Genomic DNA, 18,365 nt, shown 5'->3' with positions numbered 1-18,365 from the left:
CTGGCAGCTTAAAACAAAGGTTTTGTAGGCTTCTGGCTCTCTCCAGCAGTCCCCTGTGGAAGAACTGGCTCACCAAATTCAAGGCAAAAATCAGGGCATGTTACACAACATCTGTTGGTCAACCAACCATCCCATTTTTTCTTCACACTGACCAACTCTCCCTTAGGTAGAGGAAAACTCCTTTGAGAAATTAAAAAAAAGAGCAAGTCCTAGAGAAGAGATGGAGTTTTGGCTTCCAGAGTGGAGTCCCCTCTCTGTTTTGCAGAGAGCACCTTTTTCCTCCGTGTGTCTGCGAATGAATGTGTGTGTTTCCTCATCCCCTCTAACTGCCTTTCCTCAGCGGCTGATTCGGTTTGTGGTGCTTGTCGAGATTTCTCTGACGCTACCTCCTATGCTCGATTTTTTTTTCTTGCCCTTTAATCCTTTAACTGACAAGGAAAAATGAACGTATCAAGGTCTCTAGATTGTATCAACTGCCTACTCAAGAATATTTAACTTTGTTTGAAGGCTATGTTGAGAATTTTAATTCCTGTGAGAGATAAAACTTACCGGAGAGAAAGTGCAAAGGATTGTAAAATACATATGAAGGCATAGTTTCTGTCTTCAAGAACTATATTTAATGAGTTCATAATACTAATGTGGAACATTAATTAGTAAAACACAGGAATAACAATATGTGGCTATATCACTCTTATTTTTTTTCATTTTACTTTATGTTTGTGTGTTTTGTCTGCACGTATATACACCGTGTGTATACAGTGCCTGAGGAGGCCAGAAGGAGAAACCAGATCCCCTGGGATTCAAGTTGTGAGCTGGGAAGTGAACCCACGACCTCTGAATAAGCAGCCACTACTCTTCTCTTAGCTGCTGATTCACGTCTGCAGTGCCTCAATCACTGATGTATGAATGCATTCGTACACTCATTCGCATGCCTGTTTCTGTACTCAGAATACATTCAATTTCAAACAGTTTTCCTTTTAAAAAAATTGGCAGTGTCAAATACTCAATCTGAAAATTCAGCTGGTTATAACGTTTTTAGGTCCCCTTTACCCTCCCCCTACTTGCCAGCTTCACTGCTAGAGATAATTGGTACACTCTGAGGTTCCATCCTGAAACTTTGTATTGCCGTGCATACAAAGGTATTACAGTCCTTCTAAAGTTGATTTCCCAGTCATTTCATTATCGTTAATCTTCTTTGACCTTTGAACGCCTTCAATATCAGTGTATCAAATCCTAAAATATCATGATTTAACATTTATTGATGGACAGATTATTTAAATCTGTCAATAACTTTCTACCTTCCTGCCAGGTATCTAGAATCTGGGTGTTTGGATTCTAGAAATCCAGCAAATCTTTCAAGGTGTGTTTTAAAAGACGCTGACGCAACGCTGTTAAGAGAAAGCAACGTTTAAATCAGTGCTCTCAGGTATTAGGTGATCACTATTGATCCCAGCTCTAAAGTTTACAGATGTGTCCTCTCAGCCGTCTGCCTAAACGACCCAAATCCTTGTGGAAGTTCCTTAAGCCTCTCAGATGTACTCCTTCAGAAACTCCGGACAATCGGGATTAAAAATTTCATCCTGGCTCTCGCTAAAGGAAACCGACACCCCAGGGCCAAGCCAGAATCTTCCAGGACAATGGGGAACTGTGATGTAAAAGAATCCCTGACGCGAGAGGGCAGCAGGAATAAGCATTCACAGGAGTTCTCATTAGCATGGGGTAAGCCTGTTTTCGGTCTAGCCTGTGTGTGGGGGGTGGTGACTGGTGCCCTTGGCTGGCCTGCGGGCCGTGCACAAGAAGCGGTTGTCCTCGCCGCCCCGTGCCCGCACCTCACGCACTTCAAGCACCGCACCACCACGCACCCCGGGCTGAGAACGCAGCGGACACCACGGCGCAGACGCAGCCACCCTCCGCCCATTTCCCAGCGGCGGGGCGGGGCGGGGTGGAGCGGGGCGGGGCGGAGCAGCCGTGCCTTCCGGGTCGCAAACGGAAGTGGGCGAATTTGAATTCTGCGAGCCGTTGGATGGGGCTGCGCCGGGTGGGCGTACGGCAGCGCAGCACTAGACGCGGGCGGTCACACAAGAGGCCCTGGGACTTCTGCTCGGCGCCTGGTGAGGACGCGGCTGGGAGGGACGGAGGGTGTCTGCGCGGGTGGCCGCAAAGGCGTGCGCGGTGCGGGCTTCCCCCTGCGCTGCACCGTGCGCCGTGCGGCGGCCGGAGCCCCGAGCTGACGTAGGTGGGGAGCGGGCTGCCCTTTATTAATTAAAGACAGAAGGTGGGGGCGGGCTGCACCGAGGGGCGCTCGACGTGGCTCCTAGTTAGTTGCTCTCAGACCTGTCCCCCCGCACCGCAGAGAAATGACAGCCTTGAAATCCCTCGTGGGGATTTAAGCTGAAATCTGAGTATCCTTTGTGTTTAAAACCGGGGTATTTTTCTTTCACGCTTTGACATTTCTCCTCCACCGCAAAAATCCGAGCCTCTTTGCTCATTTAAACTGGCTACAGTAATAGCGGTGGCTCAGTGATGTTAGTTTGCTAACAATGGGGAAAGGGGTCCGGTCTCTCCGCCTGCCTTTTCGCCCTCTTCATTCATTGGCCGGCTGTGTTATTAATAGAGTTATTTTAAGGGGAACTCGATGCGTCAGGACTTGAGCTTTCTTGGAGCGTTTTTGTTTGGGTTTTCTTTTTGCTTGTCTTTTTATGGTGAACTGGACTCTCAGAAACCCTGACAGAAAGCCATACCTTTTTGAGTACCTTGGATGTGCACGGTGAATGTAAACTTTGAATAATTCAGATGATTAAAAGTTCTATAATCCGCCTTACTGAAAACTGTTAGGTTGATTTTTGGGCATTGTAGAAAAAGGAAACATAGAGATCCTTTTAAGGTTTTAGCAACTGGTTAATGTATCATCAAAATGTATAAGTATCTTTTTTAAAGTGGCCTTAACAACTTTTCTTCATCCTCCTCCGACCCTGCTAACGAGTGTTGTTTTTAGTGTTCACCAGGAAGAAAAAATTAAAATATCACGATCGTTGAGATCGTTTTTTTCATGAGGGTACCACAAAGATAGTGGCTCTCCTCTTTTCCAAAGACTGCAGACAAATCTTGGAGCTTCATACATGCCTTCAGCAAGTCACCTGCTTTAGATTTCTGCATCCTTAGCGTGCTTTCACTCCCAGTCTCTTCCTTTGTTTTTCCTTTACCTTCATCAACCGATGCCATACTTTATTGCGTGCACACGCAGCATTTAAAGACTCGGTGAATGCTGACGCCTGGACTCACACTGCACAGATTCTAACTTAGGTCTGGACTTGAATAAATTGCATTTTAACGGAAAAGTTAGAATATTTTGCCAGAGGTTTAAAGACTTGGTCTTCCTGGAAAAGCCTGGTAATATACTGCTTAAAGACATACAACTGCAGCTGGACTCCTTGTTTAGAATTCCAGTCACTTTTACCTCATGGCTGTGTGACCTTGACTGGGGAAGCTATTAAACCTCTGATTCCAGTCCCTTAAGTGTATAATGAGGATACAGCCTTCCTGTGGGATTATTGTGGAAATTCAGTGGACTAGTACATGTGTATGATACATGGTAAATGAGAACAGATGTCTAAAATCTTGCTACAAAACATGGTACAGCCATATTAGATGTATTTTCATTAACCTTTACAATGTATATGAGGTACCTACAGTTTTCAGATATGTAAACAAAGATCCAGCAATTTTTTCTTATATAACTAATAAGTGAAGATCAGAAACTAGATTAACTAAAAAATTCAATGTGTGTCTGTCTTGTCTGCTTTATGCAGGTCACAGGCATTGTGGTCCTCTGTGTGTGTAGAGACCAAGAGAACCTGTTTCCTGGGGATTATCCATTGGAGAATCATTTTTTCCCCTCTGCTCTGTCTTTTCCAGGGGTCAAATACAAGTTCTCAGACTTGGTGGCTAGAGCCTTTACTGAGCCATCCTCCTCCATCTTACTGATCTGCCCAAAGATAAAAGTTTTTGCAAGGAGGGTTTCCTGACTCTTTCTTCAGTCTCCAACTGATGTTTCATAAACTTTCCAATGGCTTCTTATTTTCTTTAGTGTATGATTGAAATCTTGGCTTTATTTGAAAAAAAAATGTCCTTTGCAGCCTGGCTGTAGAGTCTGATTCCAAACTGTTTTCAAGTGACATACAGTCTATAAAAGCCAAACGAGAAATACTGAAATAACACCTGGAGAAAGTTCAAGTAAGAACTTTCATATTCATGATAGATTAGCTGTTTTATACATATTTTCTCACGTAAGCCTGATAACATCTATTACCCCTATATTAAGCTGAACTGAGGAACCAAAATATTTAATAATTTTCAAGTGTATTTTTTATATTTGATGCTGTATGTGAAATGAGTGGTGTACAGTATAATAATGAGTGTGAGAGAACTAAAAAGCAGAAGAGCTTACTGTTCCTTTTACTTACAAGCTTAAGACCTATCCATCTTGCCTTTATTCTTTTCTGTAAAAACCGGTCCAATAATGTTGGGGCATCCTTCTAAAGACCAATGTGTGGGATTATCTGGAGCATACAGTATTCTACCATCAGAGGTACCCCTTCTGCAGAGAAGATGGTATGTGTTTTTTAATCAGAGTTTGTGTACCTGACATAGTCTAGATCATTCATATGGTTTCTTCTCCAATTTTAGAGTTGGAATACTCAACATTCTGGAATGCAAGCTACAGAGATCTTTTTGTGTGTTAGGGTGGCATTAGAATCATAAGCAGTGGGCACAGTGACCCAATATATAGATAGAGACTAAGAGAAACTTTCTTCAGGGTCATTCGTATATGGAAATGAGTATACACTGGTAACTCGGATTAGCTTTCCTTTTAGTTTAAAGGGGTATCACTAACATCAAAATTTACCTGGTAATTCAGTTTGTAAGTAGTAAATTTCACCCATCTTAGGGGTTTAGTTAAATGCATTTTAGTGATGATATTCCATTGTACAAATGTGCTATCCATCTATTGACACATATTTAGATCACATGTGAGTTTTTAGCCATTACAGAAAAAGCTACTTGGATGCAGTAAATATGCTTTCATCCAGTATTTGGTAGAAATAGTTGTAGATTTAACATTTTCTAGGTAGAATGAACATGAAATTAACCATTACAGATATGCAGTTCGGTGATAGTACATTTGTAATGTAAAACCACCACTTCTGCCTAGTTAAAAAGAATATCATCACAACAGGAAAAGTAGCTAAAGTTTTCATCCTAACGAGCTTCTCATTTCATAGGCGTTATTAATTTTGGTTACTTTGGTTAAGAGTGTCAATCCTATTTCAAATCAAATCATTTCTTTGCATCTCTGTGACTCTTGTACTAATTTTGTTCTGTTCCTTTCTTCTGTGTATGGCTTTGGCACTTGGTCTGTTTGTTTTTCTAAGTCTTTGAAGAGCGTCATCGAGTTCTGGCTTTAATAATATGAGCATGCATAGCCATGAACTTTCCTCTGCTTTTTCTGTTTCTTCTCTAGGGACTAGAGATTCCCAGAGGCCTTGAGCCACTGAGCTAAAGCGGGTCCTGCCTTTACTGTTTCTTAAAGGTTCCAATAAGTTATATTTTCATTTTTACTTGATTCTAAAATATTTTTAAATTTGAGCTTTTAAATTTCTTTTGAGTTCATTAGTGATCGAGTGATTGTGCTTCATAGTTTATGATTTCTGTAGTTTCTAGCTGTTGATTTTTAGTCTTTCATTATACCCTGATCAGATACAAGAAATGATTTATATTTTCTGTGGGTTTTGGTGCTCTTCCAAAGACTAGTCTGCTCTTTGTTATTCTGATTCACACACCAGAAGCAAATTAAAGTCGCGGATTGTGGTTCACCGTCTTACCTTCGAAGCCGTAAGAGATGACTCATTTTTAAAGATTTCTTTATGTCTATTAATGTTTTGCATGTGTGTCTGTGCACCACATACATGTCTGGTGCATGTAGAGGTCAAAGGAGGGCATTGGATCCCCTGAAACTGGAGTGAGTGGGTGTTAGTAACTAGATATTGGTTCTTCGAGTAAGAGCAGTGCTCTTAACTATTGGGCCCTCTCTCCAGCCCTCTAACAAATCTTAATGCATGCTTAACAAAGATTTTCTTTGTTTTTTTTGTTTGTTTTGTTTTTTGTTTTTGAGACAAGATCGCACTATGCAGTCTTGACTGGCCTGGAGCTCACTCCTGTAGACCAGTCTAGCCTTGAACTCACAGAAATCCACCTGCCTCTACCTCGAGTGCTGTTATGCTGTCACTAAAGATTGACACCACCATGCCCAGTCAAGATGTACTGTTAGATATGTAATTCACGTTTCGATCTGTGATCTCATTCTTGGCTTTAGGTGAGGCTGTGTTAGCAGGCACTAATCACAGTTCAGGGCGTCGGGCCTTGCCAACTGAAACATCAAAGTGAAGTGGGGGTAAGCTGTGAGAGAGACTTAGAGAAGGTCTTGACTATGGCTTTTTGGGACTTCATTAGATTGCGATTTCTCAAGGAAAAGAGGAGTTTGACATTATTTCTAAGACTGATGCTGCGAGTGCTATTGAGATACATAACCTTAAAAATATGTGGGTAACTTGTTTATTTATTTTGCTTAAGTTTTATTCTGTAGACTTGTTTGAAATGAAGTGATTCTATAATAGGGACTCCGAGGCAGGCTTGCAAGTTGGATATCATCCTGTACAGTTTAGTCCCTTTGTCAGGGTAAGGTGAAAAGAGCCAAATGGTAGAACATGCACCTAATATTCATGGTGCCTGGCTTCAGTCCTAATGTGAGAGGGAGATCCTAAACCTGGACTTTAAAATCAAGGGACTAAAAAGTCCAGTGTTAAAAATAGGAACTAAAGCTGGATGTGGTTGCCACGCCACTTATCCCAACACCTGGGAGGCAGAGGCAGGTGGATCTCTGGGATTTCAAGGCCAGCCAGGGCTAGGTAATAAGACCTTGTCTCTAAAATAAAAGTATATACTATGTGATTGATATAATTTCTTCAGGATGTCAAATATTTGGGTAACTTTATTTCAATCCTAGAAAAAAATGACAGGATAAGAAAATAGTATATGTGTATGTCCTGTATCTTGATTTAGTACATTTTCTACCATTTGCATGGACTGATTTAAAAACTCTAGGAATAAGCCTGTGGTTAATAAAGCTTAGGTATACCAACTCTGCAATGAAATTACAGAGCAGAAGAACCAACAGGGTTTCTCATTAGACAAAAGCAAATGATTATAAAAGTACCGGTCTACTACTGGGGCCTATTGCACACAAGTAATGGCATTGCTACGAATTGAAAAAGTAAAATCTGACACTGACATACATTGGATAATCTTACGCTAATGAGCAATGAACAGGAAACCTCAGACAACTTTAAAAAGAGTTTAAGTAGTATGGTTGTCTGTATAAAGAGTTGGTCAGACTTTTATGACGTCATTCACCAAGAGAGACTCCTTGAGTCTTCGTAGTATGAAAAAGCCAACAATATGTAACAACAAACGGATCTCTTAATAAAGGAAGTGTATCGTATAGTCATACATACCAGTCACATTCAGCAAATAATGATTTGCAATGCACTGAATAAATATGGTAATGCTACCTTCAGAAAACTTGCCAGAGTTGCTTGTGTTGTGAACCTTAGGCATGATGTTACGTTATAATAAACCCAACAATTAGCAGTAGTCAGGTATCAGTCATCACAGCTGGGACAGGATAATGAATTATAAGGGGACTCTAAATTAGTTTTATTTTTATTGGTTTTTGTTTTACTTCTCTTTTTAACCGGTACTTTAGTATTTATTTAGGAATATGGGAATCCAGGCAGCTCTCTGTTGTATAGGACTTTTTGGTACCCTGCAGGGCATCCCACAATCCTAGTATTTATTTTTTGTTTTTGTTTTTGTTTTGTGTTTTTGAGACAGTGTTTCTCTGTGTAACATTCCTAGCTGTACTGGAACTCACTCTGTAGACCAGACTGGCCTCGAACTCACAGGGATCTACCTGCCTCTGCCTCCAGAGCACCGGGATTAAAGGCCGCCACCACCAGGTCTAGTATTTGTTTTAATAATTAAATCTTTTTCTGGTGTTAAAGAAATTCTCAAATTCTACTACTCTTCTTGAACTCTATTTGTTCAAAATGAGGAAATTAACTACTGTACTATAGTATGAAATGACTATATATGACTTAATTAGAAATATATACTGACTGTAAAAAATTGTTGAGATTTCTAAAATTAAAATATGAATGTTCTTATTTTTCCTAGTAAAATGAATGAAAATAAACCAGATAACTCACAAAATCTTGGTAAGTAACTGTATTTAAACCATTTTTATAACAATAAAATCTATTTAGAATGCTATCCAGGCTTTAAGAATGAATATTCTAATGGATGCTTATATGCACAATATATTCTATTATGATTGTGTTCATTTCCACAAATTAAATTTGCTATCAGAAGACATTTTGTCAGATGTGTTTTTGTGTATTTTATATGATTTAGCATATAGGATTTGAATCTGAGAAAATTATTGTTTAACTTTTTCATGGTTTTTCCTTTGATAAATGAGGACAATATAAGCAATAGACAAAAGTCTAACATAAAAAGGAAAATTCTTAAGTTTACAACAATCTCCCCTGTTGATACGTAGTTGTTTTCTTTATTGTGAACAGTGTTGGCTTGTACCATGAATGATGAGGTCTACGTTTTTACTGTATATATTTGTGTCACTATGCAACTCCCTCATGCAGGCTTTGTGGGGCTTTTTTGTTTTGTTTTGAGACAGGGTCTCACTATGCTTGTCCCTGACTGGCCTATAACTCACTTTGCAGACCAGGCCAGCCTTGAACTCAAAGAAATCCACCTGCCTCTCTCCCTTGTACTGGGATCAAAGGTGTGCGCCATTATGCCCAGCTTTTTTTTTTTTTTTTAACTTTTTGTTGTTGTTTTGTTTTGCTTTTCGAGACAGGGTTTCTCTATATTGCTTTGGAGGTTGTCCTGGAACTCACTCTGTAGAGCAGGCTAGCCTCGAACTCAGAGATCTGCCTGCTTCTGTCTCCTCTGAGTGCTGGGATTAAAGGCGTGAGCCACCAACCCTCCCCCCACCTTTTTTTTTTTTTTTTTTTTTTTTTTTTTGGAGATAGATCATCTCACTAAATCTTGAGCTCATCCATTTGGCTCAACTGCCTGGCAAGGGATCCATCGGTTTCTGCCTCCTTGATGCAGAAATTATAGACATGCACTACTGAGTCTGGCTTTTTATAGGTGCTAGACATTCAAACTTAGGTCCTCATACCTGTGTGATAAACCTGCTACCAGCCGAACCATCTCCCCAGTTAGTCTTACTATCTCGGTGTATCTGTTGACTCTACCTTACTTTGAACAAAGAAATTCACTCCTACCAGTTCCTTTACCCCTACATACCTTTGTCTTTTTTTGTTATGCCTCCTAAGTTATAGCAGCAATGCCAGTGGTTTGGAAATTGCAGTGATTTATGTACTATCATTGTACACTTACTGAATATACCTTTATTCCAACTTGCTTAATTTCCCCCCAGATAAATGCCTCTAGTTTTTAATTTAAATCACTGTGCGTAATAGGAACAGTGTTTGCTCTGGTAAAAGGTAGTTTTGACAGTAAATACAACGAAGTGGGACTGTTTACTGAGTTTTAGTCAGCTGTAAACGTGAACACTTAGTTGAGTGTCTTGTGCCTTCAGGGCCCTTAGTGATTCAAGATGTCCTTGGTTTTTCAAGACAGGATCTCTCTGTGTATCCTTGGTTGTCCTGGAACTTGCTTTGTAGACCAGGCTGGCCTTGAACTTGAGAAGATCAGCCTGCCTCTGCCTCCTGAGTACTGGAATTAAAGGCATGCAACATCACTGCTCAACTAATTTTTTAAAATTGTTACTATTTTATGTGTTGGTGTTTTGCCTGCATGTATGTTTGTGTGAGGGTGTCAGGTGTTGGAGTTACAGGCAGTTGTGAGCTGCCATGTGGGTACTGGGAATTGAACCTGGGTCCTCTGGAATAACAACCAAGTGCTCTTAACCACTGAGGCATCTCTGCAGCCCGATTCAAGGTCTTTTTAATGTATTGGGTATGAATGCACTTCAAGGTCCTCCAGCAATCAACTTTTGTTTTCTTGGCTCTTTATGAGCACAGTTTTGCCCATGGGTACACACCTGACCCCCTATGTTCTGCAGTACATATGTAAACATTTTAAGATCCTTACTCCCCTATATATCCATTCTTCCCAACTTCTTTCCTAGTTTTTTTTTTCTTTTTTGTTCTGTCAGCTGCCTCCCCTAGACTGTTGTAGTTACTGTTTTTGTTTTGACCCTAAGAGGATTCTGATGCTGCCAGAACAAACAAGCATTTGACCCCATCCCTTAGGGAGCAACAACAAAGATCAAAACATAATCACATTTATTTGCGAATGAGGTCTATATTACTTTCTTTTGGACTAGCAATCTGTAACTGTAGATACAAACCACCCAAGGCCATTGTCCAGCTAGACAAAATTCAGCAGTTGGGGATTTGTAGCAGTGGGTAAAGTACTTGTCATGCTAGTCTGATGTCCAGAACTCACATGAAGTTCTGCATGGTGGCACTCCTGATGTTCCTACAGGAGATGCGAGGCAGAGACAGTGTACTGGCTGGAAACTCATGAGTCAGCCTACCCGGTATGATCAGTGGCAAATGACATAGATGCCTTGTCTTAACAGGAAAGGGAGTGCTGAAACATCTGAGGTTGTCCTGACTACCATGTGTGTACTATGGTCACTATTCATCTGTGTACACACATCAGAGAAGCATAGTTCTGTAAGTTATTTTGTAATTTTAAGGTATATTTTATATTTTCCTACTTTTTACTTTTAGCTTGTATTTTCTGTCGAAAAGATGATGATTGCCCCAATAAATATGGAGAAAAGAAAACTTATGAGAAATGGAATTTCAGTGTCCATTACTACTGTTTGGTGAGTATACTCTAGTTCTAGAAGTGTATTCTAAAGAGAAAATAGATGACACTAATTTCTAAGAATTAGGTAAATCATTTAGCTTCTGAATCTATCCATCTCTATATAAAATATGATTTTTTACATCAGATTTTAAGACCCTCAGATTATTTGGTGCATATAAAGACTTATCCATGCCTGTTTTTGTCAAACTATTAAAAAAAGGAGAAAATGGTAGATCTCTAAGGGGAGTGTGCTTTTTATCACTGTTTTGTTTACTTTGTTGCTAGTGATATGTCACAGAAAAGACTTGTTTGAAGGTTCAGGGAGTAAAAGAAAAGTATTTTATTTCTCAGAGCACCTAGAAGAAAAAGTTCTGGCCAACGGTAATTAATGTTAGTAGAAAGGAAACAGGAGATATGATTTACCCAGGGGAAAAGCAAAGACTTCATTCATAGATTGCTTTCTTTTATTTTACCTCCTTCTGCTGGTCCCATTTCAAAGAATCTGAAATGAAACAAGGTCCTGGCATATTAGACCTTAGCATATGAAGGCTGCATCAGTTCCCGCTATATTTGAAACCAGTTTTTTATGGTTGCTATCTGAAATTTAACAGAAGAAAACAACATGTATTCTCTGGATAACTTTGGCTGAGTTGTTAATATGGTTCTAATTTAGATGCCACCCATATACATCTGAACGCTTTACTAAAAAGCTGGCAATCTCACTCACAAGCTTTGAGACACAGTTGCTCCTGGCCATTGACAAGAGGCTCAGCTCCTTATTTCCTGGAGGAAATAAGCTCCTTTCTTCTCAGAGGGCCTGCTCACAGTGTATAATGAGGCTTCCCTCAAAATAAATTATGATAGAGATGGGGTGGGGGGGCCTAGATGAAACCATCACCTACCTAGTTTTCATGTATCATTACCCCTTCTGATTTATTTTCTGTGTCACAGTTGAGTTACCTTTTATCCTGTATTAAAGGGGAAGGGAAATTAAGCTCCACTTCTTGAAGGAGAATCAATGAATTCATCAACATATTTTTAAGCCTGTCATCATCCATGCTATTGAGCTTAGTCCAGTACTTTCCTGGGGAATCATCTAAATTATTCATTGGTAATATCCAAGACAGCGGTTGTCTCAGATACTGTGTTTAGGTCCTTTTCCTGTGATAAAATGCCCTGAACAACTTGAGGCAGACTTTGCTCTGGCTCCCAGTCCAGCCTCAGTGTCCTGGAGGAGAAGGCACAGTGGTAGGGCTTGAGAACTGATCCATTGTCTGATATGAAGAGAGAGCCAGAAAACATCCACAATGCTCAGTTCTTCTCCACTTCTTCAGGGTTCAGAGAGAATGGCACCACTCATAGTGCACAGGTCTTCCCACCCAGTTAAAGCAGTCAAGGTAACCCCCCAGTGACATACTTGGGTTCTGTGGCTGACAATTAACACCACCTCAGTATACTTGTAGATTAGTCTAAGAATCTAATCAGTTCATACTGTGCCTTTAAGAGAACACAAAGTTGGCATTAGAGTCTGTTTATGTGGTAACAAAATAAATTTCCACTCAACCTCTTTTTTTTTATGAAGACTTAGAATTGTTTCTATTAATCAACAGATTATTTATTATACCTAAGTCTTAGACAAATATGTACTAGTTGTATTTCAGGATATTATTGAGAATAAAACAAAGTTTACTAATTGCAAACTCTACTTTTATTGATGTGGGTTTTTTGTTTTTATTTTTGTTTTGTTTTTTGTTTTTACGAGACGGGGTTCTCTGTATTGTTTTGGAGGCTGTCGGTCCAGCCTGGCCTGGAACTCACAGAGATCCGCCTGCCTCTGCCTCCCGAGTGCTGGGATTAAAGGCGTGCACCACCACCACCCGGCTATTGATGTGTTTTAATTATTTAGCGTATTTACTACTGTTAAAGTTTTACTTATAGTCTGTCTTTTAATATAATCAGAAGAGCACACTGTCTTAGTCACTGTTGTATTGATGTGAAGAAGTGACATGACAAGGCAACTCCTGTAAGAGGAATCGTTTAATTGGAGGCTTGTGTACAGTTTCAGGGTTTAGTTTATAGGCAGCATGGCAGGGCGCATGGTGACAGGTAGGCAGGTGGTGCTGGAGAGGTATCTGAGAGCTGCATCCTGATCTGAAAGCAGAGAGAGAAAGCGAGAGGCAGTGAGAGACTGTACTCAAAACCCACCTCCAGAAATACACTTACTTCCTCCAGTGAGGCACACCTCCTAGTCCTTGTAATTCTTTCAAATAGTTCTACTTCCTGGTAATTCTGCATTCAAATATATATGAACCTATGAGGGTCATTCTTATCCCAACCACCACAAGTATTAACTCTAGACTTAGCCTTATTAAAATTCTGTTTTGTTATGAACAGTATGAAAATCCTGCAATACTACCCGTGGAATAAGAACACTGGAGTGTACTGATAAGGAATATTCCTTCCTCCATGCCCTATCTCCTCCCTCTCCCTGCTTCTGAAATCTTCCTTGAGTCAGTTTATGGGTATGCACTGTTAATATGCAATATCTTCAAAGCCAAGTGGTGTCAGTTGCCTCCTGTTTAGCCATGAAAATCATAATTGTAATTTATTGATTCCAACCTGATTTCTTCTTAATTGAAAATATATTCATAGTTAATGTCAAGTGGAATTTGGCAGAGAGGTAAAGAAGAAGAAGGAGTTTATGGCTTTCTAGTAGAAGACATCAGGAAGGAAGTCAATAGAGCTTCTAAACTGGTAAGTAATTGTTTTATTCATTACTCTTAAGTACCACGGATACTGCTAGTGTTGCCTTGCAAAGTTTCTTCTATCAGTTCCTATACTAGAAATTTATGGCTATGGTGTTTTGTGCTAATGGACATTTTTATCAAGATAAGTTTTAAAAGAACATTTTTATATTTTTGCAGTAGAGAATTTAACCTACACCGAATAAAGTGTTTAGCAGTAGGGAACTTCTGTTCACCTTTCTCATCATTGTATTCACTTGGTTTTATTTATTTCTAGTTTTTGAAGTTGGTCCACACACTTTGTTCTTAGTCTTTTTCTTCCCAACCCCTTCACTTGTCTGCTCCCATTTGTTCCATTAAAATGATTTTATTGGCATATGTTAATTATATATGCTAATGAGTTATAGCATGGATTTTGGTACATATATGTGTATTTTTACTGTATTTCCCTCCATTTCCCTCTTAGTCCTGTGGGTCCGTTTTCACCTACTCCTCTTTTACTTGCATGTTCTTTTTCTTTTTTTGATGACCTACTGAGTTTTATTAGATAAAGCATCCTGGGTAAAGGTTTGTTACAGGAGTTTGGCTTCCTTACAGTGGCAGTGCCATGGGGAAAAAATGTCCCTCCTCCCCTAGTAACTGTTAACTGCCTGTAGATAATGAGAAACATTTGGGGCCTCTTAACCTTAAACTCCCTGGCTGCCATTATTTGTCTAGACAAGTCAGGGGTGTTGGGGAGACCTATGAACTCTTTTCACGCCATGATAGGATGCTGATAGGCCAGTCTTGTGTGCTTTTGTGCTGATGGTCACAGCTGCTGTGAGAGAGGACAAGAGCGTTGTCGTGTTCCATAGGCGCCATTTTACTGCACTTTTTCCATCTGGTTCTTAACATCCCTCGTGTTCTGTGATGGTCCCTGAGCCTTGGAGAGGCTAAGATAAGTCACACTTACGATTGAACACTTAAGGTCCCCTATTAAATGTCTGCCGCCCTCTGGAACAATCTCTTTTCTTACGGTTCCTCCTAGTCAGGGTTACTATTCCTGTGATGAAACATGACCAAAAGCAACTTGGAAAGGAAACAGTTTATTTGACTTATATGTTCACATCAGTGTTCATTAAAAGAACTCAGGATAGTAACTCAGAACAGGGCAGGAACATGGGGGTAGGAGGTAAGAATGCAGGGGTCATGGCGGGACACGGCTTACTAGTGTACCCTTATGGCTTGCCCCAGCTTGCTGTTATAGAACCCAGTATCACCAGCTCAGAGGTAGCCCCACCCATAGTGGGCTGGCCCCTTCTACATCAATCACTAAGAAAATGCCCCACAGGCTTCTCTATGGAGGCATTTTCTCAGTTAAGGTTCCCTCCTCTCTAGCTTGTGTCAGTTTGACATAACTAGCCAGCCCAGTTCCCTTTTATTTTTCTCTCTCAACACACACAATAAAATGTAGGATTTGCATATAAGAGAAAACATGCTACAGTATCTATCTGATGTTGGTTTGTTTGTTTAATGCAGTGATTTCCATTTCTATTCGTTTACTTTATGTGCATTGGTGTGAAGGTGTCGGGTCCCCTGAAACTAGAGTCATGGACAGTTGTGAACTGCCATGTGGGTTCTGGGAATTGAACCCCGGTCCTCTGGGAGAGCAGCAAGTGCTCTTAACCTCTGAGCCATCTCTCTAACTCTATGATTTCACTTTTTTATGTCTGAATAAAATTGTATTTTGTGTGTGTGTATACACACATCTCATAGTGTCTTTATCTGTTGGTGAATATCTTAGCTGTTGTGAATCACGACTATAGTTTGATTCTGTTGATCCAGTCCTTTTTAGAGTTTACTCACCCATGTACGTTTTGTTCCTGTACCATAGTTGCTGAGATTGGAATGATGGGTTAAGGTAGAAATTACACAACCATGTAGACTGGTAATCTTTTTGTCTCTGTGAGGCTAATGACCCTTCTTTATGTGTCCTAAATTTAATGTCTTGCTTATTCAGTTAGTTTTGAAGCTTCCATATGATAATTGCTATTTCTGTTAGGAAAAAACTCTAGTCTGTATTTGGTCTGAGTAGAAATAATGGGAGTTGAAGACTGAAAAAGTTGAAACTATGAGAAGTTCTTAACTGCTGAGCCATCTCTCCAGCACCATTATGAGAAGATCTTAATGTGACACTTGAAATAGTGATTTCCATAGTGAACCGCTTGGGACGTGATAATTTATCATTTTGCTCGAGTGGGGGCAAAGAGCATTGAGATATTCAGAAACTCAGAGGTTGTCACAAAAATGCTCAAGTCACTTAGGTTAATGACAGGTTTAGGAACAGAGAAAGTCTTTGACTCAGGTTCCATCTTGAGATGGAGGGAAGACTGGGTGAGAAAAGATAGAGATGCTGTTTGTCACGAGCAACATAGTTACTTGTCTTTAAGTGAGAAGATCCAAGGATGCTCTGCTAAGAAAGACGTTTCTGTCCCCTGCTCAGTCGTCCTACTCTCAGTGTACCAGATGTGGAAAATAAGTTAGATGGGAAAATAAAGCAGTGCCATCTATGAAGGCTTACGGAGGAGCATATAAAACATTTATTTTAGTGGAGACAGTCACTTCTTTTGGGTGAGTGGTTAGTTAGCACAAGGCAAGTTCTTGGGAAAATAGAGGATCTAGGGCTCTAGAGAAACATTGTCTGAATAGTTAGCATAAACCAAAGGACCAAGGGAGGGATACTAATATCAAAAATCCTTAACTTCTTAATCACAAACTTAGAATTAAAGGGAATCTCCCTTATAGCTACCAATTTTCTTAAAACATCTAAATCCTCTGAATATTTTGTTCTTTTGAGGGTATTCTGATCTCAAGAGGAGTGCTCCCCTTCCTGCCCCTCCCCCCTTTTGTCAGTTCACTGGAAGAGTTTTGAGGTTCTCCAGGGTTCCTCCTATGACCTGGGTGACTTGTGAATTAGCAGGGAGACACTAACCCCTGTATCACTGACCATTATAAGGGCTCCAAGATGTGTTTAGGTTCAGGTATATAATCTTAATTACTGTCTTTTTCTTCACGTGCCACTGTTATGGTCTTATTTTCCCGGAGCTGCCATTAAGAAATTACAGAATATAGTCACACACGATTTTAGAGTTCAATGTTATAAAGCATAGTGTTGGGCAAGTTGGAGCTTGCTAAAGATTACCAAGTGAATTCCTCCTGTATCCCTGACCCACCATGACTGTGGATAGTTTTTCCTGTCCCTTGTTCATGATTCTTGTCTTCATAGAGCCTGTTTTCCAAGTGTCTTGTGTTTTAGGCCTACCTTTTCTTTGATAAAGACACTCATCATAGGAGACCTTGAGACCCTGAATCATTACATTGCAAAAAGTTTGTTTCCACCTCCGTTCATGATACTAGCATTTTCTGAATTTTAGCATCCCGTTGGTGACCACACCAGTTTCCTTTCTAGTGCTGTAAGAAACACCATGGCCAAAAGCAATTTGGTGAATAATGGTATATTTTATCTTTTGGTTTTTCAAGACAGGGTTTCTCTGTATAGCCCTGGCTGTCCTAGAACTCACTCTGTAGACCAGACTAGCCCTCAAACTCAGAGATCCACCTCTGCCTTCTATGTGCTGGGATTAAAAGTGTGTACCACCATGCCCAGATAGTATATTTTATCTTACATTTCTACGTTACAGTCCATCCTTGAGGGAAGGAACTCAAGCAGACACCTAGAGGTAGGAACTGAAGCAGAGACCATGGAGGAACGCTGCTTACTGGATTTTTGCCCATGGCTTGTTCGGCTATCCAACCCAGGATTACCTGCCCAGCCTCAGTAGGCTGAGCACCCCCCCCCAAAACACCAATCTCTGATCTTGAAAATGCCCCCACAGACTTGCCTACAGGTGAATCTGATGGAGCTGTTTTCTCAACTGAGGTTCCCTTTCTCCAAAGACTATGCCATGTCAAAATGACAAAAAGAAGAAAACACCCAGCACATATATTAAAACTTTCTCATTTTTGTTAGAAATGCATATACTATCAGTGTAGCGATAACTTTTTAGTCTCTCCACAAGGAATACTCATTATTTGATCATTCTGTAGTACTGAAAATTTTTATATTATGCTCCTGTTTTCATATTTCTTTTAGAAGTGTACAATTTGCAAGAAAACTGGTGCTTCAATTGGATGTGTTGTACCCAAATGTAAACGAAGTTATCACTTGCCCTGTGGACTTCAGAAAGAATGTATTTTCCAGTTTACTGGCAATTTTGCGTGAGTTATTTAACTGTTAATTAAATATTAAATATGAGGGACTGGAATGATGACTCAGTAGTTAAGAGAACTGGCTGCTCTTCTAGAGAACCCAAGCTTAGTTCCCAGCACCTACTTGGCATCTCACACCTGTCTGAAACTTCAGTTCTAAGGGATCCAGTGCCTTCTTCTGGCCACTGGGGGCACCTGGCATACAATTGCTGCACAGATATATACATGGGAAAAACACTTTGTATATATGAAAAAAAATTTTAACTCAAAAATTAAGTATAAATGTTAAAGAACAATGGGAAGTGGATAGAACAACGATATAATTCCCATGTAAAATTACTTTATAAAGCTGTACAGGATTTATACATACATGTTATATATGTA

At 40.0% G+C, this 18,365-nt stretch overlaps 1 protein-coding gene across 2 annotated transcripts in view; it reads left to right on the top strand.

The window, feature by feature from the left end:
- Positions 1 to 1,704: 1,704 nt before the first annotated feature.
- G2e3 (G2/M-phase specific E3 ubiquitin protein ligase) overlaps positions 1,705 to 18,365 on the top strand; it is a 42,640-nt gene continuing 25,979 nt past the window's right edge. The window contains exons 1-5 of one of the 2 annotated variants that reach the window (XM_040743132.1): positions 1,705 to 1,719; positions 8,293 to 8,333; positions 10,908 to 11,005; positions 13,642 to 13,743; positions 17,866 to 17,990. In XM_040743132.1, coding sequence (XP_040599066.1) covers positions 1,715 to 1,719; positions 8,293 to 8,333; positions 10,908 to 11,005; positions 13,642 to 13,743; positions 17,866 to 17,990 — 371 coding nt within the window. In that variant the 5' untranslated portion in view covers positions 1,705 to 1,714. Of the gene's footprint in view, positions 1,720 to 1,970; positions 2,112 to 8,292; positions 8,334 to 10,907; positions 11,006 to 13,641; positions 13,744 to 17,865; positions 17,991 to 18,365 lie in introns of those variants that run through there. The other variant, XM_040743133.1, reaches the window with a different exon arrangement.

The sequence above is a fragment of the Mesocricetus auratus genome, unplaced genomic scaffold (assembly GCF_017639785.1).
Source record: "Mesocricetus auratus isolate SY011 unplaced genomic scaffold, BCM_Maur_2.0 Super-Scaffold_15014, whole genome shotgun sequence".
In the NCBI taxonomy this organism is placed as follows: Eukaryota; Metazoa; Chordata; class Mammalia; order Rodentia; family Cricetidae; genus Mesocricetus; species Mesocricetus auratus.
Note: the sequence above shows the minus strand (reverse complement) of the source record. Positions and strands in the feature narration are given on the sequence as shown.